General features: G+C 40.2%; 1 protein-coding gene across 6 annotated transcripts in view; it reads right to left on the minus strand.

Annotated features, from left to right (window-relative positions):
• The window catches only part of CAMSAP2 (calmodulin regulated spectrin associated protein family member 2), a 107,246-nt gene extending 94,095 nt beyond the window's left edge, over positions 1-13,151 (minus strand). For 3 of the 6 annotated variants that reach the window (XM_027610259.1, XM_027610257.1, XM_027610255.1), the window contains exon 1: positions 12,938-13,076. In XM_027610259.1, the coding sequence (XP_027466060.1) occupies positions 12,938-13,076 (139 nt within the window). Of the gene's footprint in view, positions 1-12,937 lie in introns of all 6 variants that reach the window. The other 3 variants (XM_027610254.2, XM_027610256.2, XM_027610258.2) reach the window with 2 other exon arrangements.
• Positions 13,152-22,724: the final 9,573 nt, after the last annotated feature.

A 22,724-nucleotide genomic window follows, 5' to 3' on the forward strand; every position in this document is an offset into this window, starting at 1 on the left:
GGTGGGAAAGAGAAAATGATAAATGGGAAAAATGTTAACAATTGATAAATATGGCTAAAGGATACTTGGAGTTCTTTGTACTATTCTTACATGTTTGAAATTATACTGAAAAAGTTATGAAACCTAAAAATGCCCCAAATCAGTCTTTTCCCCCAAACCTGATCATCTTCCAGCATTCCCCACATCAATGAATGACACCACCATCTATCTAGTTGCACAAGCCAGAAACCTAGGAGTCATCATCAATGCCTCCCTCTCCCTCAAACCCCAGATAAAATCCATCCCCTTCTCACAGTCTCAACTCACATCTCCAGGCTGTCGGTGCTTCCCATGTGAATTACTTCATTTACTCCTAATCGTCTTCACACACCCATTCCTGTCCCTATTTCAAGCCATTCTCTACTACAGCCAGAATTTGCTTACCTCCCATAAGGAAATTTGATCATGTCACACACCACCATGAAACCCTAGGGTTTTGTTGTTGTTGTTGTTTTAATATTTTTTTATTTGACAAAGAGACACAGTGAGAGAGGGAACACAAGCAGGGGGAGCGGGAGAGGGAGAAGCAGGCTTCCCGCGGAACAGGGAGCCCGATGCGGGGCTCGATCCCAGGACCCTGGGATCATGACCTGAGCCAAAGGCAGACGCTTAACGACCGAGCCACCCAGGCGCCCCAACCCTAGGGTTTTCAATGACTTTCAGCACCTTTAAGGATCCTCGGGGCGCCTGGGTTAAGCATCTGCCTTTGGTTTAGGTCATGATCCCAGGGTCCTGGGATCGAGCTCCATATCAGGCTCCATGCTCAGAGTCTGCTTCTCCCTCTCCCTCTGCCCCTCCCCCGGCTTGTGCTCTCTAATAAATAAATAATATCTTTAAAAACAAAAGAATTAAAACCCTCCCTCTGACCTTAGAAGGAAGAAATGATCCTGTCCCTACCCACCACCTTGTATTAGACACCCCTACTAGCCACGTTCAGTTCCTAACAATCACACACCCTTCCAATACAGAACCTTTGCCTTTGTACATTCTGGTCACTATTCAGAATGTTCTTTCTCCCCATTCTTTACCCTTTCAGTTTCTTGGGGGCCAGTCATCCACTCAGTTTGGTGCAATTCCCCTCCCCAATGAAGGGAACAACATAGCATTTGTTCTTCCTGCCCCGTACCTCACTGTAATGTACTTTTACTTTCTAGTCTATTCAATTATAAAAGAATAAGTTTGTGGTTTGTAAAACATAGGTGAAAGTGTAGATAAGTACTAGTAAGCAAGAAGTTTGTTAAATACAGAATTCAAAGAATGTGTTAAATAAAGATCAGTGGTTAGTAATGTGTATGTTAAACAAAAAAGGGATGAAAAAACCCAAAAGATACCTAATATTCATGAGGTATCTAGCACTTAATATTCATGATATATTCATGAAATATATATAAGGTTCTCAATATTCACGATATAGTAAATATGCACGAGACTAAACAAACAAGAGGTAATGAACACTAAATATACATGAATACTTAAAATCTGTGAGTCCTTAATTTGGCCACCCACTGGTGACACCCATTCTGGCCTATTTGTCCTCTAGGTAACACAAAACCCATGGCTATTCATCAGGCTTCTTGGTAAGCTACAGCTGTGGCAGGCATGCTTATTCCCTGTGTCTCTGTGATAGAGCAAGTGTGTATCACTGGCCTATGTGTCACTATGGGGCTCCTTGTTCAAACTTCAACTCTGGTCCTTGTGACCACACCATCATCATTAGGGAAGGCTAATGCAGCAAGCAGAAAGAGATGGACACATAAACACTGTACATTGCAGGATTCAGGGAGCATGGTTCTCCCTACTTGCACTCTATCTTAAATGTGTTAACTTACCTCATCTCTTTCTCCTTGCTTCTCACGGTAAAGTGATTTAACAAACCATATGATTTAAGCACTTTAATTTGGTCTGTGAGCCCTTCTTTTCTGTGACCTCTGGAGTTTGCCTGGTAGTATACTTGGAGGCTACCATTCATTAAGGTAATTTTCCACAGAAGACAACCATATACTGAACAAAGAGAAGTTTCCTTTTAAAGGAGCTTTCCAGCTAATAAATGAAATCATGATAGTAAGAGAGATAACTAGACACTAAGGGCCTCCTGGCAGAAATATGCACCACCTGTGAAGTATGCCAAAAAATAAGTAAATAAACTTGAATCTATATAATTCTCTAGATCTAACTGCCAATTTATAAGAAACCTGTTAAACAATACTACAGAGATCCAGACTGCAGGAAATTTTAAAGGACAAATACTCAGGTTCCTCCAGTAAATAAATGCAAGCAAAACAAAATGAGATGGAGGAGGAGACTATATATTAAAAAAAAAAACTTAGACATATCAACCAATTACAAAATATTACCCTTATTTGGATACTGACTGGAACAAATGAACTGCAAAAAAAAATAATAATAAATAAAAACAAAAATTTATGAGACAATCAGAGAAATCCTAATACTGATGATACAGAGTGCTCGTGACAGTTTGTGATGATGGCAAGTACCATGGTTATGTTTAAAAAGAGAGTTCCTGACTTTTGGAGATATATACTAATATATTTATAGATGAAATGATACAATGTCTGGGATTTGCTTCAAATAATCAGTGTGGCCAGAAAAAAACCAGTGTAACTGATAAATCAGGATTGGCTATGAGTTGATGGTCATGGAGGCTGGGTGAAGAGTACATGAAAGTTTATTGTCACTGTACATATTTGGTATTTTCTAAAATCAAATGACTTTGTTTGTTTAAAGAGAAAGAAAAAAAGGTGCCTGGGTGGCTCAGTGTTAAGCGGCTGCCTTCAGCTCAGGTCAAGATCCCAGGGTCCTGGGATCGAGCCCCGCATCGGGCTCCCTGCTCCGGGAAGCCTGCTTCTCCCTCTCCCACTCTCCCTGCTTGTGTTCCCTCTCTCGCTGTATCTCTCTCTGTCAAATAAATAAATAAAATCTTTAAAAAAAGAGAGAGAAAGAAAAAAGAGAAGAGTACAGAACTTTCATTCAGTGATTAGGAAAGAGTTCTGAATACTGTGATACGTGGATGTGAGGCCTGGACCTACTACAGCCATTTGCTTCCGTGAGAGAAGACAGTGGGAGAATGAAACTCACACGTGAAGAAGAGCACAGGTAATGGAATCACAAAGAAATGCAACTGGATCCTTGATCAAATCAGATCAAAAGCTCATCCTACCTCAGAACTTTTTCAGTTATGTAAGCCAATAAATCCTTTGTTCTATAAGCCAATTTGAGATGGATTTTCTGTTACTAGAAGTAAAGATACTTTGACACGATCTCCCATTAACTTTCAACCTACTCTGGTTATGGTTCTGCCTCTACATTCCCCTCAACATGTTTTCGGCCATGTCATCAATAATTTCATCATTGCTAAATCTGACAGAATTTTATGAGACTTCCTACTTAATCTGTCTCAGCTGTACCTTATTCTCCTCCACCTCAATGTTCTCTTCTCTATGCCTGAGATTCCACACTCACCTGACTTGCTTTGCTTTCATCATCTCTGGCTACTCTCTGTCTTGCTCCTTTGCTGGCTCTCCTGTCTTGGGTCCCCTTCTCTCTCCTCTATACTTTCCCTCAAAGTGACTGGCAGGTACTTTTTTTACAGCCACTTATGTGTCTCGTCCCAGAGGTCTTCTAAATTCCACATACGAGTTTTCTTTTTTTAAAAAAGATTTTATTTATTAGAGAGAGAAAACAAGTAAGGGGAGGAGCAGAGGGAGAGAGAGAAGCAGGCTCCCCACTGAGCAGGGAGCCCGATGTGGGGCTTGATCCCAGGACCCTGGGACCATGACCGAAGCTGAAGGCAGACGCTTAACCAACTGAGCCACCCAGGCATCCCCCACATATGAATTTTCAAGGGCCTAACACACACACCACAACATTCCTCAAATTCAATGCTGTTCTCTCACACACAATCTCTCTTCCATTGTTCCCTTTCTCAGTAAACAGAAGCAACCTTAACACTCCCCACAATCTCATCTTTGCTTCCACATGTCCAATCAATCACCAAGTCTTATCTTTTACATTCATCCACTTCTTTCCATATCCAGTGCTACCATTCAAATTCAAGGTGTCATCATCTCCCACCTGGACTACAGCTTCCTAATTATCTCCCTCCTTGTAACTCTTGGTCTCCAATACATTTTCTACTTCCAAGAGATCCTTTTTTTTTTAATGTGGTAAAATACACATAACATAAAATTTACCTTTCTAATTTATTTTTAAGAGAGAGAGAGAGAGAGGGACGCCTGGGTGGCTCAGTCAGTTGAGCTTCTGCCTTCGGCTCAGGTCATGATCCCAGAGTCCTGGGATCGAGTCCCACATGGGGCTCCTTGCTTAGTGGAGAGCCTGCTTCTCCCTCTGCCTGCCATTCCCCCTGCTTGTGCTCTTTCTCTCTCTCTTACAAATGAATAAAGTCTTAAAAAAAAAAAAAGAGTGAGATAGAGAGCATGGAGGTGCGGTGGAGGGCAGAGGAAGAGGGAGAGAGAGAATCCTAGACTTGATCTCCGCGACCCTGAGCTGAAACCAAGAGTCGGACTGCTTAACCAACTGAGCCACCCAGCCCCCTACCCCTGATTTAATCATTTTTAATGTACTCCCTCAAGAGAGCTTTTCAAAGACAGACTTCCGATGATGTCACCTAGCTTAAAACAAACTGAGTAGCTCTGGGTCCAGATGGAAAGGAGACTTTTCACTACATCTGTCCTTATATACCTTTTGAGTTTTCAATCTGTGCCTGTCTCACCTACTCAAAAAATATTTTTGTGTCAAAAAGTAAATTTTCAAGATCTTATAATCACAATTTCTAGTATCTGTGTAAAAAAAAAATGGAGGTGGTTAAAAAAAAGACAGTATTTCTGGCTGTTTCAAATCTGTTACATTACAAAGTTCTACAAAACTTATGAATTAAGAGAAAAATTAACAAGGTTAGCAACCCCTTTATTTGAATGTCATCAAAAAAGAGAAGGGAAAACGAGAAGACGGCTAAAAAAGAGAATCTTGAGAGTAGCAGAAAATGCCAGCAAAAAAAATGAAACCATCCACAGGTGACTCTCAAAAAACCCAGGGAGTTAGGAGTACCAACTCCACCCCACTCCATGCAGTTAAAAATCTGCATATAACTTCTGACTCCCCAAAAATCTTACTACTAATAGCCTACTGTCAACCAGAAGCCTTACTGATAACAAACAGTGGATAACACATTTTGCATGTTATATTTATTATATACTATATTCTCACAATAATACCTAAGTTTTCTTAATTTTTTTCAGTATTTCCAGGCTACACCGTTCATCTACAAGTTTTTTCAAATTATCACAAACCTCAAAAAAATGTTACAATATATTTCTTGGAAAAAAAAAATACATGTATACATGGATCCATGCAGTTCAAATCCATGTTGTTCAATGGTTAAGTGTACTTTGAAACTTGTATTTGCTGAGGACAGATGTCTTTTGAAATATTTCAAAAGTTTCATCAAATGTCTTTTATTCCAAGAGCCTAAAGTACTTAGAATCTGCATGCAATTCCTATTTTAGAGAGAGAAAATGGTGTGAGGGAGATAACTTTTTAAGATCATACAAATACATTCCCAGGAGCCTATGTTTGTGAAATATGGAGCAGGGAGATGAATGCATTATGTCTGTTAACTGAAATTCCATCTCTTTATCTCAAGAAAATAGGATAGAGATACTTCATAAACCTTACTGGGCATAACACAGCAGAGTACAGCTGTAAGGATTACAGAAAGAGCTCAATGGCCTTCTCTATTGCTATATGCCTAGTCTCTGCTTTATTTTGTCTAGTTTGTAGTGAAAAATATTTTTAATAAAAAGAATTCTTTGAAATTATTCTAAGAAATATAATCCTATTCTACAATGGGAAGCAGAATATCTAAAGGCAGCCTAAGTGTGAGACTGATAAAGTCTAACACTTTGCAATTTATTTTTCTTCTAAAGAACTCAGAGAAGTGTACAAATGTTTATTATCATGACTATTCAGCAAGTAGGGGAACGAAGATTATTTCAGGAAAATGCCCCAGAAAAAAAAAGGGAGCAAGTAGTAGTAGAAGAACTGGAAAGATACTACTGTATAGGCCTTTAATCTAAAATATTTTGATGAAGAGTCAATGTTTAAGAAGAAAAGGAAAAACTGTGTAAGGCTTAGGATGGAAAGTGCTGAATGTCATAAATGAAAACAACTGTTATCTCAGCTAAAGCACAAAGCTTGTCACTACTAATAAATGTGTAATATTTAAGTATTATTATTTATAATTTACCTAAAGAAAAGGTCCATAAGCTAGTCTACATGGAAAACTAGATTCACTGGGAGTGGGAGGAGACTCTGAAATGACACACCAATGCTAAATATATTTTCTATCCCTGTACTAGCTTATCAAATATAAGAAAGATTAAATATACTTTTAAATTTGCAAAACAAATTTAAGACTTACATTTGAAAGGTTTTCATGCATTCTTTTATGCCTTCACTTCCAGTATTATACTATAAAATTGTAATGAACTACAGAAAGCATATAACATAAAGGTTAAAATACAAATTTTAGTATCATAAAGGATTAGACTCCAATTGTGGTTCCACCACTTATAAGCTAGATGATAAAGCCAAGTTACTTAACCTCTCTGTTTCCTCATTAACAAAAAGAGCAAACTACCTAATTTCCTAAATTCTTATCCTCCATTTGAATACTTCTGAAATCAGGATGTCTTACAATTAACTTGGACTTTAATGTATAAAAACCCTTTTTAAATTGCAGGTGTATCTTATAATCTTTATAGCAATGATTCTCAAGTTGGGGTCATTTTGTCCCCCAGGAGACACAGGCAAGGTCTAGACATTTTGGGTTGTCACAGCCAGAGTGGAAGTGAGGGTGGAGAATACTACTGTCAACCAGTGAGTAGAGGCCAGGGATGGTACTAAAATCCTACAACGCATAGGATGGCCCTCCAAAACAAAGAATTAGCCAGCCAATAGTTCCGTGGTTGGGAAATCTTGCTTTAGAGTATAATGGAAGAAATAAAATGGTATCCACTTTAATAGGATTGTTCTTCGAATTAAAAAAATAACAATATAAAATGTTCAAAATTGTACTTAGCACAAAGTATGTTTTCAATAAATTCGTCATAGCAGTTTCTTTTTTAATCCAATGTGCTTAGAATAATTTATCTACAAAGTAAATGCCAAATTCCTTAACCTGGCTCTTCCAACAATTCTGTTCCAATTTACCTTTCAAGCTGGATCTCCCACTTTTCATTACATAAACCTCCTTTAATCCTACTGGTCTATGTTGTTCCACTAACACTACCTTAGTTTCAAAACTCCATGCCTGCACACAAACTATCTCCTCCACCTACAAGGCCCACTCTCCACTCAGCCTGACTCCCTTCAGGGTCATCCAACTACCACCTACACTTCAGAGGTCTTCCTTCACAGTTCACTGAGGCTGAGAGTATCCTCTCTCCGCCTCTGCTACTTCTCCCTCCTTCTTCATGTCACTGTTCCAGTTACATGGCCCTTATATATTTCCTGAACTCTACTATAGTTACACATGTATCACATCTCCATTACTAGAGCATAAATTCTTAAAAGAATGGCATGGTTTAAAAACCTGTAGGGGTGCCTGACTGGCTCAGACGGTAGAGCATGCAACTCTTGGTCTTGGGGTTGAGAGTTTGACCCCATGTTGGGTGTAGAGATTACTTAAAAAAATAAAATAAAACCTTTCAAAAATAAAAAAATTAAAAACTGCAGCATTTGACACTGTTAATAAGACCACCACCTTGAAATTTTTCCTTCCAGGGCCTCAGTATTATTACACTTTCTTAATTCCCTTCCTAAGTCTCTGATTGCTTTAATTCTGCTTCCTTTTCCCCAGTGCTCCCTCCAAAACATTTTAAGTGTTCACTACCCTAAATTCTGTCACCCTCACATCTACTCCAATTTCAGTTGCATTTTATGCACAGAAGACTCTGAAATTATTTCTAGCCTCAACTTCCCAATCATACCCCATACCTAAATTTTTAGCTATTGACTTAATTGAATTTTTCAGATTAGATATTTGGCCAATACATCATGTTCAAGGCTTCCAAAAACAAAGGTGACTTCCCATTGCTTTCTCTATCTCTGCCAATGGCATAGCGATTCATCCTCCCAGTCACTAAATCTCAAAAGCTCAGGTAACCTCATCCTCCTTAAAACCTCAGGTGACCTCATCCTTTTATATGTTATCTTTTTATTTCAATCATTTCCCATGAACCCCAAATTCAGTCATTTAGAAATACTAGGGATTATAACTCTGCAACATTTTTTCTACCTTTTATCCCTTTTCCATTAATTTCACTTCTACCCATATAGTATAGTGGTTAAGAGAATAGACTAAATTCAGATTTCACAAGTTCAGAGCCCAGCTCCATAAAACTGAGTGGCTTTGGATAAGTTCTTAAACCTTTGAGCTTCATTTTCCTCATCAGTAATATCGGAATGATTAATAGTTTCCACCTCTTAAGGCTATCATGAGAACTAAAATGATATGACATGCAAATGCTTAATACACAGCAAGTACTTGATAAATACTAGCAGCTTTCTTCTCATTTCCACTCTACAATAAGCCTTTCTTGATATCTTGCCTGAACTCCTGCAGTAACTTCCCAAACTGGCCTCTCTGCTATTAGTCTTTCTTACCCACAGTGCTACCCATTGTCATCACAACCTTCACACTTGCCTAAGTCAGAGCTAACATAGGATTCTGACAGCAGAATGTCTTCAGACATACAAAGAAATGTAACAAGGTATATTTATAATAGTAAATGGTATGGAGAGGAGAATGATTAAAAAAAAAAGAGAATAATAGTTGATAAAGTTGAAATGATACTAACACTAGGAAGTGGGCCTTAAATTCCATGTTAAGAACTCCAAATTCAAGAATTTCATAAAGAGGGGCGCCTGAGTGGCTCAGATGTTTAAGCATCTGCCTTCGGCTCAGGTCACGATCCCAGAGTCCTGGGATCTAGCACCGCATTGGGCTCCCTGCCTGGCAGGGAGCCTGCTTCTCCCTCTCCCTCTACTGCTCCCCCTACTTGTGCTCTCTTACTCTCTCTGTCAAATAAATAAATAAAATCTTAAAAAAAAAAGATTAAAAAAAATGTCATAAAGAGGTGTTGTACCCACCATTTTCCCTAAAAGATTTAAAGGAACAGAACACTGAAAGCAAACCCAGCAATATCATTGCTTAAATGGGTTAAGCTGTTCAAATACAGTAGAGAAAGCATAGCTTAACTTCCTCTTTTGCAATTTGCTTCAAGTAATGAGCATCTGTTTATTAAAATTCATCTAAACAAACTTATTCTTCATTTGATCAAAACTGTATCTGCATTCTTCTACAACATAAACTATTAAGATTTGGGCTATTTGGAATATTTTTAGTGTAATGAGAAGAACATGACACAAAGCTTCCAACGTAAGACTTTGAATAAACACTCCATCTGCTTTCTAGGTATTGCAATACTAGTGCTTTATTTATTTTGTATGGTTCAATAACTTCATTCTACACCCATCGTTGATTTCTAGCTATCGTTTTATTTTTTTTAAGATTTACTTATTTAAGAGAAAGTACAAGCATACCACAAACAGAGGGAAGAACAGAGGGAGAGGGAGACAAGCAGACTGCCTGCTGAGCAGGGAGCCCGAGGTGCAGGGCTTGATCCCAGGACCCTGAGATAATGACCTGAGCCAAAATCAGGAATCGGAAGCCCAACTGGATGAGCCACCCAGGCGCCCCACTAAAATCACTTCTTTAACACTAATATATAGGGTCTTCAGGTATTGATTTAGTTTTTTTCTATGAGAAACTTTCTAACTTTTGGTATATTAAAAAGTAGTAAATTTTAGAACTGTGTATGTTGGAAAAGTCATTTAAAGTGATAGGTAGAGGGGCACCTGGTGGCTCAGTCAATTGAACTTCTGACTCCCAATTTCGGTTCAGGTCATGATCTCAGGATCCTGGGAGCAAGCCCTTCATGGAACCCCGCACTCAGCAGGGAGTCTGCTTGGGATTCTCTCTCCCTTCCTCTCCCTCTGACCCTTCCTCTGCTGCACGTGCTCTCCAACTCTCTCAAATACATAAATAAATCTTTTTTTTTAAGTGATTTTAGTAAATCACAACTTAAAGTTGGGCTAATTTTTTGAATGATTAACTGAATACTATTAGGTAATACCTTTGAAATATGTTCTCTATTAACACTTGCTGCTTAAGTGTCTGCAGCAAATGAAGACTATTACATCAAAAGAAATGAAACTTTACTTTTTCTCTATTCACTCCATATAACTGTGGAATGAACAGAACTTTTGAAAGGTTGTTGATTAAAGAATAAAATGTACAAACTAACATTCTCAATAATGTATTAAGTTCTGTTACTAAGTTACCCTCTGAAGGTCTTCTAAGTTTGGTTCTCATTGCATTTTGAGTATGATCTTTTTATCCATTCCAACTGTTGCCAAGGCAAATGTAACCAAGTACCAACAATATTCATCTATACCATTTGAGAGTATGTTAAGATCTGCCCACTCTTTAAAGAAAATAAATAAATAAATAAGACTTCTAACATGTACTATGTGCACATTTTTCACACTCTGCAGAGTGGTGTAAAGAGCAACGACTTCAGAGTCATAAAGACCTGAGCTGGCATGCAGAATCCACCACTTGCCAGATGTTTCATCTTAAACAAATTAAAAGCTCTGAACCTGTTCCCTCATCTGCAAAATGAGAACAGTATCTACCTCGAGGGTTGCGGCAGGAATAAATGAAGCAATGTATTTAAAGTAGTGAGTATACAGTAGGTATGCCCTGCCTCCACCAATGCCGTACCCCTGGGAGTTAGTCAAGTGAAAACTCATCTCTGCCCTTACTAAAAGTATGATAGGAGGAAAGTTGTTTAACCTCTCTGTGCACTGGGGAAAATGGGGGGCATAAACTACCTACAGCACAAAGTTGCTGTGAATCTCTAATGTACAATTTAATGCAAAGCATGACAGATTCCATTGATATTAGATTCCTTTCACTTCCTTCCTTCTTTAAGTGTGTTCAATATGTGTTTCTCAAGTGGTCCAGAATCTAGCAAACTTGCCTGACACATATCCAGAAAGTAGGCCATTTTCTGGTTAGTAGCCTTTGTGGATCTAAGGCAACATTTTGACATCTTGTACTATAAGCATCCTCTCAGTTTCAGAGGGAAAGAAAATATTTTTGTTGTTCCCTCTTCCTTCCATTTTGTACACATTGTTTTTCCACATAGATCATTATGTAAATGTCCCTCTATCTTTTCTAAATACTTAAATAGCTTTCATTTCTCCTCCAAATGGATATTAGCTTCAGTATGCTGCTTATGTTAAAAACAAAATACATCTATTACTCTCACTGCTGATATCAGTGGTGCCAGAAAATAAAAATACACTGACCCTTTGCACTTCCTCCTATGTTACTCCACACATTTAGTTCCAAATAAATCTTTAAAATGTAAATTATCTCAAAATGAGTTTTAATTATACTTATTCCTAATGCCAGTTTTAAAACCTTAACATCTTTCTACTTCAATATCAAAGTACAAGAATTTAAATAAAACAAAAGTTGTCATAAACATAAAATCATGTTCAAGTTTCCCTCAAACTAATTCGAATAATTTTCCAAACACTGAGATTCATTTGCTAGTTAACATGTGCAGTTCTGAAAACATTCAGTTATGGATGATGTTTAAGAGGAATGAATTAAACGATTAACTCCCATATTTTCAGTCTTCAAAGTAGAAATAAGCCATTCTCCTCCCACAAAAACAAACAAAAAAACCAAAAGAACCCTTACATTTAACATCTGGAGAAAAGTCTGCAAATACTAAGGAACTTTTCTACAAATATTTTACACATCTAAAATTTATTAACCAGGACACAAAATCTTACAAAATGATTCTTGAAGTTATCAGACAAAATTTCCTTACACCAACATCTTCCTATGAAAAGCTCTCTAATTTTTTCAGAGCTCTACAACATGGGCTCCTGAAGCAACAGCTAAGGAATTACAACAGGAGGCCCTTTTCCTGTTATTTTGCAAAGACTGGATAACGGAGAGAATGTTTAATTGCTACTGCACCTACAATCTGTGCCAACAGCACATGCCCTCAAAAAAACTCTATTTAAAAAAAAAAAATCCCACAGTAGCCACTGTTTCTCTTAATTTATGAAGCCAAAATACGTTTGGCAAAAGGAGTATGTCTCACTAATAGGAAATGAAAATGGCATCCCACAATCAGCAGGCTAAATATTGGTTTTAAATAAATGGTTTAATAGAGCCTGGAATGTGTACAGAAGGATGATATAGGCTTTAAGAATGACAACAAAAATTAACACTGTACTTCGACACAGGCCACCTTACATTCTAGGGAGCCTGAACAGCAGCCATCATTACAAATGTCAAAATCAATACAGTACTATGTGCCATACAGCTTCTTCCGATAATAAAGAAACCAACTCAAATTTCTTGGTGGTATAATCACAGTTATGACTGAGGGGTAAATGTATGCAACACAATGAGGAAAATACCACAAAATAAAACCACCCTATGTAAAAACATGATAAAATAGCTTGCTAAAAAAAAAAAAAAACCACGTTTGCTATCCAATAAAAGAAATCTGGGTAAATCCCACCTGACCAAGGGCACTTGATTTAAGACCAAAGCTGCTTTATTTCTCCTTTCGTTTTTGTCTTCCCAGTCCCCCATCATCACCCTGAACCTGTGCGAGAAGACACGGAGGGGCATCCCATGATCGGAAACAAAAAACCGGCATGTGTACATCCTAAGGAGGAAGAGGGAAGGGAAGACACCACTTACCTGTTCCAAAGGCTTTGGCCACCAGCCAGGCCAGATTGCAGGCGATTTTGGCCCTGGAAAAATCATAGTGGTCAAAGGGCTTGATGGCTGGAACAATGAACGTCTTTTTCATCTCCCTGGGGTCTGCAGCATCCCCCATCTTTCACGGCGGCTCCTCGGGATGTCCGGGCTCTAACCTTCACATGGTGTGGCCTCGCCGCCGCGGGGGTCGGGATGGGAAGAGGGAAGAGCTCAAACCATCGGGGCCGGGGCGAGGCCCGCCCGGGCGGCGACGGGGGAGGAGAAGCTCAGCTGTCCGCGCCGCGAGCCTGCCGCCTCCCGCGGGAGCCGCCGCCGCTCCTCCCGGGCATAGGAATGTGACGGCGCAGCGTCCGTCCGTCCGTCCGTCCGCCCGCCCGCCCCGCGCCGGCGCCCCGCCGAGCCACCCGCCCCGCGAGCGCGCGTGTGAGCGAGGCCGCCTCCCCTTTGTCTCCGTTTAGTCACACGGGCTTGGGGGGAGGGGGGGAGGCTGGAAGGGCCCGGAATTTTAAGGTGGGGGGGGAAGGCTTTAACAATCACGTTGTGGAAAATGTCCCCGCCATCGCGGTGCCCGCACGCCCCCGCCTCCCGCTTCCTTTCCCTCGGAGCGGGGAGACCCCCTCAGGCCCCGGCGGGTGAAGGGACGAGCCGGGCGCGCGGGACAGGGGCGCCTCCCGCCCCACAGCGCAGCCCGGTCGGGGGCCGCCGGAGACGGAGCGGAGAAAAACGTCAAAATCACTGCGGCTCCCAGGCCGCCGGCGGCCCGGCCCCTCCTCTGCGCTCCCCTCCCGTCGCCGTCTCCTCCTTCTCCGGCCGCCGCCTCCCGGGCCTTCCTCCCTGCGGACGGCGAAGGCGGCGGCCCGCGAGAGGCCGTAAATCCCACGCTCTCGGTCCTGTCCTTATCAGTTCTGCCCTTGTATTTTTTCCCCCCTCCTGCCGCTCGGCTCGGTCGCTCCCAGTCAGCCGCCGCCGCCGCTGCGGTTTTCCGGCTGCCGCACTGGATGGAGTGAGCAGATGCGGGCACTGAGCATGCGCCCCGGCGCCGCTCCGGCCTGCGCCCCCGCCCCGCTTCCCTCCGGCCGCAGAGATCGCTGCCGCCCGCCCGGCTGGCCCTCTGAGCATGCCCAGCCCCCGCTCCCCGCCCGCGCCCGGGCTTCGGTGCGGCTGTTTTTTAATCATCACTTAGGAGTGCTCGCCTGAGTGGACATCCTCCTCGTCCCTGGCGTTTGGCCGCCGCTGCTTACACTGCTGAAAGAGGAAAGGGAAGGGAGGAAGGGGAGGGAAGGGCCTAGCAATAGCGCTCGTATTTCAGCTACACAGTGGTTAAGCAGAGAGAACTGATGTTTATTAAAATGCTTGCTATGGGACACACACTTTGCTGCGAGGCTGATGTGCATAAAGCCTATTTAGAACTCGAAGTGGCTCTAAGGGTTAGGTGTTAACGCTGGTTGACCATTAGAGAGAATGGTTGAAATTAGAGCGATAAATGGAGTTGATTGAGTCACACGTGGGGGCTTAACCAGGACTGAGAACCTGCGAAGCCCCAAACCTGTATTAATTTCATTACATCAAAATCCTTTTCTTGACTCAGTGTTCTCCATTTAAGCACTCGCACCAAGTGAGGGAGCGCATCCACCGATGCCTCCCCGTTTCCTCCAAATAAAGCATAAATTCTTTCACACAGCAAACTGCCACTCACCATGATCTGGTACCTACAAACCTGTATGGCTTCATTTATCAGAGCCGCTCTCCGTTTTCCCAAAAGGGCATGTTTTCTACAAGGTCTCTGCGTCGTTGCTCAGGATGGTACCTCTGTCCACCTGGCTTACTCCTACTTCATAGTAATCACTTCCTGCAAGAAGCCTTCCCAGATAGCTCCTGACACATCCCTCAGTGCTGTCACATAGGTTCCCCTACTGTTCCCAGAGCACCCGGTTCTTATATCTGTCATAGCATTTGCCACACTGTATCATCAGTGTGTCTTTCGTCTGTCTTTCCTACTGGTGACAAGGTCTATCTCCAGCACCTGTTTACTGCTCAGCCCATAGTAGTTGCTCAATTAACCGTTAGGGACTAAGAATGGATGTCATTGTTAGTTAACATTTAAGTGATGTAACTCACTAATTCCTCACAATTTCTCATTTAAAACATTATCTAATTTTAATTATTGAAAAATCATGTATCTTCATTTTTCAGATGAGAAAACAAAAGCTCAGAAAAATTTTAAAATTACCCTGTATCACACAACTAATAAACTGGCAGATCCAAGGTTTGAACCTAGGATGGTCTTACTCCAAAGCCCATGTTTTAACTACGAGGACCTCCCTGATATTACCTGCCCTTAAGATAAAAGCAAGACATAGAAAGTATGAGGGGAAGGGCATTGGACCCTAGCCCCACCAGCAAGTAGGCCCTTTTGATCCTGTTTAATCCCTACGATTACTCCACCCTGAACCTACTAGGGCACTACAGACATGTCTTGCAAACAACGTGGGCCAGGAAAAGAATGTGAGTGAGAAGAATACACCACAAGTTGGTTGATGTCATTTTTCAATAATTTAATGAATATTAAGAAAGTATCCCTCAGAGGCAAGGCCCTTTGCTAGGTCACATAGGGGATAATAAAATTAACATCTGGATAATAGTTTACAAAGCACATTCATATGACTACCTAATTTTCATATTCATTCTGTGAAATAGGCATTATTATCTTGCAATTCTAGATGCAGGACTGAGGGTCATAGAGATTAAGTTGCATGGCCAAGATTTCATGGTTGATTAATACCTGGGTCTGCCTTCATAAACAAGGACAAGTCTTCTGGCTCCCCTTCTCAGGCACCTTTCCCTATGCCTGTTCCCTCCCTAGATTATGGAGGCTGTCATGTTCATAAATAAATATAATCCAATGTAAAAGAGGTAAATGCCGTAACAGTTACGAAGTGCAGAGAGAACATCTAAGTGGAGGGATCAGGAAGGGTTTTTTCAGGACTTCTGTTAAATCCAAAGTATTCAAATTCACCTTCAACTGAATTCCAGAGCAACAAGTCAAATTAAGAGAAACCTATAGCCTGGACAGATTGAAGAGAGATACTGAAACATTTCACCAGTCATATAATAATCTGAAAGCCAATACAAGATTCTCGAGACCAGAAACCATGCCTAATTGACTTTATGTTGCATGTGTGACCTAGCACAGTGCTTTGTTCACAATGGGTGCTGGGTAAATGCTTGTTGAATTTTATTGAAAACCATTTCGACCTAAATAAACATGATGAGGAAGAGAAGGAAACAAAGACAGTTGCTCTGACTTGTCCTTTGATTCACTAGTGATGCATTTCGTTGCAGTGGCATTACTATGACCCCAGTTGGGGAGGAGTGTGTTTAGGAATGGAAAAAAAAAGAAATGCCTACACAAAGAGCAGCTTTTACTTTCAGGGAGGCTGTGAAACTTGGGGTCATAGTAGGAGGCTATTATTAACAGAGAAACACCCTGAGTACAAAGAAGAAGGATTCATTTTCAGAGACAGACACTCTAATAGGGTGTTCTTTGTGACACCTTCAGAATGATCTTTTTTTTTCAAAGATTTTATTTATTTATTTGACAGAGAGAGAGAGAGAGACAGTGAGAGAGGGCACACAGCAGGGGGAGTGGGAGAGGGAGAAGCAGGCCTCCCGCTGAGCAGGGAGCCCAATGCAGGGTTCGATCCTTTTAAAAATGATTCTCTGTAGAATACCACTGTCAAAAAGAAATGCTCTCAACTACCTTCTTAAGATATCTGACTTCACTAAAAACAAAAACGAAACCCATTGATTCTCTGGGCCAGCTTGTACGACTACACAGCTATTTCTCTATTTTTTTATCTACAGGCATAGACTCACTATCCATCAGGCAACATTCATAAATGTATTCATTCATTCATTAGCTAATATTGATTGAGCACCTGGGTGCTGAGGATGCAACATTGAACAAGACAGCTGAGGAAGCAAATTTTTAATGAGAAAACTTAGGGATCCGAGGGCCTGAGCAGCCCAGTTCTCCTTCATTTTTATGTATCTATCTCCTTAGGCAAGAAGCCTTGTTACTTCACCTATGGAAATCTTCAGTGTGTTCCCTTAAAAACAGAGAAACAAAGAAACCATTGAGCATTGAGCGCTGCAGTTTTTTTTTTTAATTGAACGCATGTTTACATATACTATCATCTACTTTCGAAAGGTTACACTAATAGTAGTGAACTCTTATTGAGCACTTTGTATGTATCAGCCCCTATTTTACATGTATTCAATCCTCACCGCAACCCTCCCCCCATATCTTCATTTGGCAAATGGAGAAACCGAGGCACAGAGGATTTAAGTAAATGGTGAAGACCTTGTGTTATTTTGAAACTCAGGGAACTAGAGTAAGTAAACTTTGAATCAACCAGGTTAAGAATGACCAAAGGGAGGGAGGGAAAAAGGCTTAGCTGATGACAATAAGCTGTTTGGTTGGCTGAAGTTTCACAGCATCTGATAAACCAATATGGGATAGAAGAGTCCGTGCTGCATATCCAACATTCTATCAGTTCTAGACACAGTTGTGGCTTTCATCTGAATAGCTAACAGAATTTTATAAGGATTACCTCATCAACCTTCACAACATTTCCTGCAAGGCCTGTGTGGTAGGAGGCCAAATGTGTAGCTGGAGCAACTAAAACACAGGGAGGACACATGACTTCGTGAAGTCGTACGGTGAACCAGTCTAAACTGAAAAGTGAAACCAGGCTCTCATGTTCCCAGGTACAACGTTATATTTTCCCAGATCCCAAAGACATTTTTCCTTTATTTATTCCCTACTCAATCCAAGGTCTGGTTTGAGGTCAAACACTGGTTTGGGAGTAAAACAAACACTGGGTTCCATTACTGTTTTGCCACATGATTTGAGGGAATATATGTCACTGTTCTCTGGTTTCCACTGCTATAAAACAAAGGGGTGGGACTGTGCAACTTCTAAGATCTTTCCAACACCAACAGTCTTCAGTGGGAGGCTGACATCTATATACTTTATGAGATCATAACTAAAGGCTAAATCAGTCAGATGCCTAGTGTTCAGGATATAAATGTTTTGAGCAGGAGTTACTTTTTTATTTCCAGAAAGCCTTATGATGGGATTATGTGGAAGGGCTAGAAGAGGCTGCAAAACAGGAAATGGAATCCTCCCATGAAGGCAGGAACCAAATCAAAACTGGAATGAGAGAAGGGGATGGATGTAGTTTGTTGGTAAGTACAGGAGTCCTACCACTTAAGTCATCCAGATCTAGAGTTTTAGAGTATCACCTAGTCAACCAGGAAGATTTTGTTCTTTTTATCAACTTCCTGATGGAAAAAACCTAAATGTCCATCAGTAGAGGAAAGGACCAATCCAGTAAATTATGCTTCACATAGGGATCACATAGGCATTAAATGGAGAGATCTCTGGGACACCATGTGGTCAAGGGAAAAAGAGAAAGGTGCAGAGCAGTATGTTTTAGTGTGGTGTTTAAAAAGCATATATAAGGAAGAAAAGGGGAGTATGTCAGAGGGGGAGACGAACCATGAGAGATGATGGACTCTGAAAAACAAACTGAGGGTTCTAGAGGGGAGGGGGGTAGGGGGATGGGTTAGCCTGGTGATGGGCATTGAGGAGGGCACGTTCTGCATGGAGCACTGGGTGTTATGAACAAACAATGAATCATGGAACACTGCACCAAAAACTAATGATGTAATATATGGTGATTAACATAACAATAAAAAAATTAAAAAAATAAAAAAAAAAATAAAAAGCATATATATTCACGGCATATCCCTGGATATTCCTGGAGGGATGCACAAGAAACCAGAGGAGTAGTTGAGAGACCTAATTTTTTCCTTTTATGCTTTGGTAGCTTTTGATTCATAAGCATCTTTCCTTATTCAAAACTTAAATGAATATATATATTTTAACTAACTTCATCGATCCTTTCCGTCAGTGGGATTTTTGCACCTACCACACTACTGAAACTGTTCTCACAAAAGCCCTTAATGAGCTCCTTGTTTTGACTCTTCTGCTCTTGTGTCTTTGGCCTCTGGGGCATGAGGCACTTATGAGCGCCCCTTTGTTCTTAAAACTACCTTTTCTCTCTCGGGTTCCATGGGCCCCCTGGAAACACCTGGTCTTTCCCACTTTTCGAATCTCCTCTCTGCTACCCTTCCAACCTCCTTTTCTACTCACTCACCCAGTAGAGGAGCTACTCAAAACTCAGTCCTTGGTCCCCTCCTGCCTCAATACTCCCACTCTTGGCATTACGAGGGTGTCTTTATGGCTTCAATTCTCATCCCTATACAAGGGATTCCCTAATCCATATCTCAGCTTCTGACTCCTCTCCTAACTTCCTAAACCTGCTGCCCATTTCCACCCAGATACAGCCCTAGGACCTCAAATTCAATAATCAAAAATCTCCTCACCCTGACCTCTCACTGGGCTTCTAGTCACAGTCTCCCAGATTCTACAAATGACACCATTCCGTACTTAAATGTGGCATCATCCTTGAGCACTCCTCTTTCATCGCATCCATGCAAGCAGTCCACATAGCTCTCACTTCAATTTACTCCTTTCTATTCCCATGAATTTCTCATTTCCTCTTTCCCTCCCACTCAGTTTCTGTCTCTCTCTTTACTTTTTTTTTATTGAAGCACAGTTGACACACAATGTTACATTAGTTTCAGGTATATACCACCTAGTAATTCAGTAAGTCTGTAAGTTATGCTATGCTTACTACAGTATGGCCACCATCTGTCACCATAGGTCACTATTACAATAGCTTTGGCTATATTCCAAATACTGTACCTTTCAACCCTGCGACTTATTCATTTCCATAACTGGAAGCCTATACCTACCACTGCCCTCCTCCCATTTTGCCCATCCCCCACCCCCCTCTCCCCTGGCGACCATCAGTTTGTTCTCTAGTTTCTCTTTTTGAATCCACAGATTAACACAATAATCTTCCTAAACCTGAATTTTGATGATTCAGTAATATTCACAGTCAACAAACGTTAATGATTTCAAACTGTATATCCAAGACTGTATTAGACTTTTCACATACTGCATTTTATTTAATTATAAATCATGTAACATAGAATTTAATCTCATTTTACAGATGGAAAAAGGAGGCTCAGAGGGATTAAGAGAATTTCTCAAGCTTTCATGGGAAGAATAGAGTTGACACTCAAACTCATGGCTCCTCATTTCAAGTTCAGGAGTTTTTCCATCCCCACTCACCTGCTTGGTGGTGATGCCTCGCTTCCTAGATGTAGTTTAAACATTTGTCTTGACTTTGAAGATCCTCTGCAAAATGGCCTATTCATATTTCCCCAGTACTCTCTTATTCATATCAAGCCAAATTACTCTCAAGATTGTCGACGTATTTAATCCTTCACGAGGCTTATTGGTTTGGGTAATTTTATTAACCATCTTCCATAATGCCCTCCACCAGACCAGCATAAGCCATTGAAATGTCATCTTATAATAAACCTCAAATGCCACCCATGCCTGCCCACTGCCCCCTTCCTCTAGGTTTCCCTGATCCATTTGTGCCCTCTTATGGTATGTTTTGTCTTGAATTATAATTTTTTTCTGTGCACCGTAAGAGAAGAAACAATCTTATTTTGCTCTATAATCTCCTTCAGTGCCTAATATATAATAGACCACATGAAGTATTTGTTGAATAGTTGAAAGAATCAGTGAATTAACAGGCAACAAAAAATACATGTTAACACACATTCTAGGGCCTTGAAGCAGATCAATATAACTTAACTAGCTTATATGGGAATTAAAAATGAAAAGTTGATCTCCTTAATACTATAGTGGTCCCCAGTGGTTCCTAAATACTAGTCTATTATGGTTTATTAGAAATTATACATAGAAAATGTAGTGATTTTTTTCATAAAACCAATTTTTTTCCTCTTAAGGGTTGTTTTTTTATTATAAGACTATTCCCTTCTTGCTTTTTTTTCTGTTAAAGTGTCCTTTCTCTTATGAAATAATGGTCATCATTGATGACAATTGAGCTTTTATGTATCCTCATTGGTAAAATAAAAAGTTAATAACCCTATGTTCTTTACTCTCCCGTTTATTTATTTATTCATTCATTTGGGAAACTTGGGTGCTTTGTGAAATCCCAAAGTCTGGAGGCCACTGAGCTAGTCAACTGAACTAAGTAAGTTAGTCTAGTTCAGCTTCTTAAACAAAACTGGCTCCAAATAGCATTCAGAAAAAGCCAAAATCTGTTGTTTTTGTGTATCACATTTGCTATGGAAACGGTTATTATTGTAATTTCAAATATGTTGGTATTTGAAAAGTCATGGCATATGGGCTAAGTTGTTGGGGTTTGCTTGTTTGGGTTTTTTTGGTCGCTAAATATATAAATCAAACCTTCCTTTAAAGCACTAGTTAGGAGCTACGCTTAAACTTTTGTGGACCTCTTTCTAAATAGATTTGAAACTATCAGTACATACAGGAAATGATCATTCCTTTCATTATGACCTATAGACAACTGGAAAAAATATACTGTACTTCTTTCTGATGTTTGATCTTTTCAGTCAGGATACTAGGAGAATTTTGAATATATAATTTTGATTAATGGAACCAAAATATGGTGGCTTCCTTCTAATTAGTTTTCTCATCTGTTCCCCATCTTCCTCCTAACTTTCTAGATCAGAGAAATGTAACTTCCTGTTTAGTTTCTTATGTTGTTAATTTAAAGGTTCTGGATAGAACTAGAAGAGGAAAAATTATGGCTTGTTGTTGGGAATTAGAAAAAGGCAAAAGCTTGTGGCATCCAAAATGATATTCTTTATGGAACTTAGATAACTCAGAACATTATTTTTGCCATAAGAAACATTTTACTTTTAGGTGACTGAAAATGAAAGCTGGAATTGGAAAGGAAAGAAAGGCAACAAATGGCCTAGTGAGTGAAAAATGTGCTGAGATAGTCCTTCACAATTCCAAAATAAAAGAGGTTTCTTTAAAAATAGAAGCAACACTCTGGTGCTTTTACTAATCCACTTAAAATCTGCTTAAACCTGTTTCTTACTGTATTTTAAAACATTTTTTGTTATATTACATTAGTGGACATAACTCAGAATAATAACCATTTGTAAATAAAATAGGATATTTTATTTGTTTGTAAGCAAAACTGGAAATGCTAGGAACCACCTGGATGTGTGCAGATAGATAGGATTATCTCCCCATCAAGTCTTGTATGTTTATGTTAGTAATCACATAGAGGGGCTCAAGCAAGTACATCATTTAAGTTTTTATTTCACTGGAAACAAATTTTATTGTTTATCTTCCAAGGGCCCCTTAGCTAGTTTGGTTAACTTTTTAGAGCGGGAGTGGAAAATGGGAGCAAAGATGTGGGGGCAGGAATCAGAAGGAGGTGGTTATAACCACAGCCTGTTCCCAAATTCTGGCCTGAACTTCTTTTTTTTAAAGTGTGTTATTTTTTTTTTCACTAAAAAGCAAGAAAATACTATAGATAACTTAAGGAAACCTGCATCAATACAAAAAAATGGGGCACCTGGGTGGCTCAGTCGGTTAAGCATCTGCCTTCTGCTCAGGTCATGATCCCAGGGTCCTACCATCGATGGGGCTCCCTGTTCAGCAGGGAGTCTGCTTCTCCCTCTTGCTCTGCCTCTTCCCCCTGCTCGCACTCCCTCTCTCTCTCTCAAATAAATAAAATTTTTTAAAAAATTAGAAAACATTCTTCTAATTGCAATT

The sequence above is a fragment of the Zalophus californianus genome, chromosome 10, assembly GCF_009762305.2.
Source record: "Zalophus californianus isolate mZalCal1 chromosome 10, mZalCal1.pri.v2, whole genome shotgun sequence".
NCBI lineage: Eukaryota > Metazoa > Chordata > Mammalia > Carnivora > Otariidae > Zalophus > Zalophus californianus.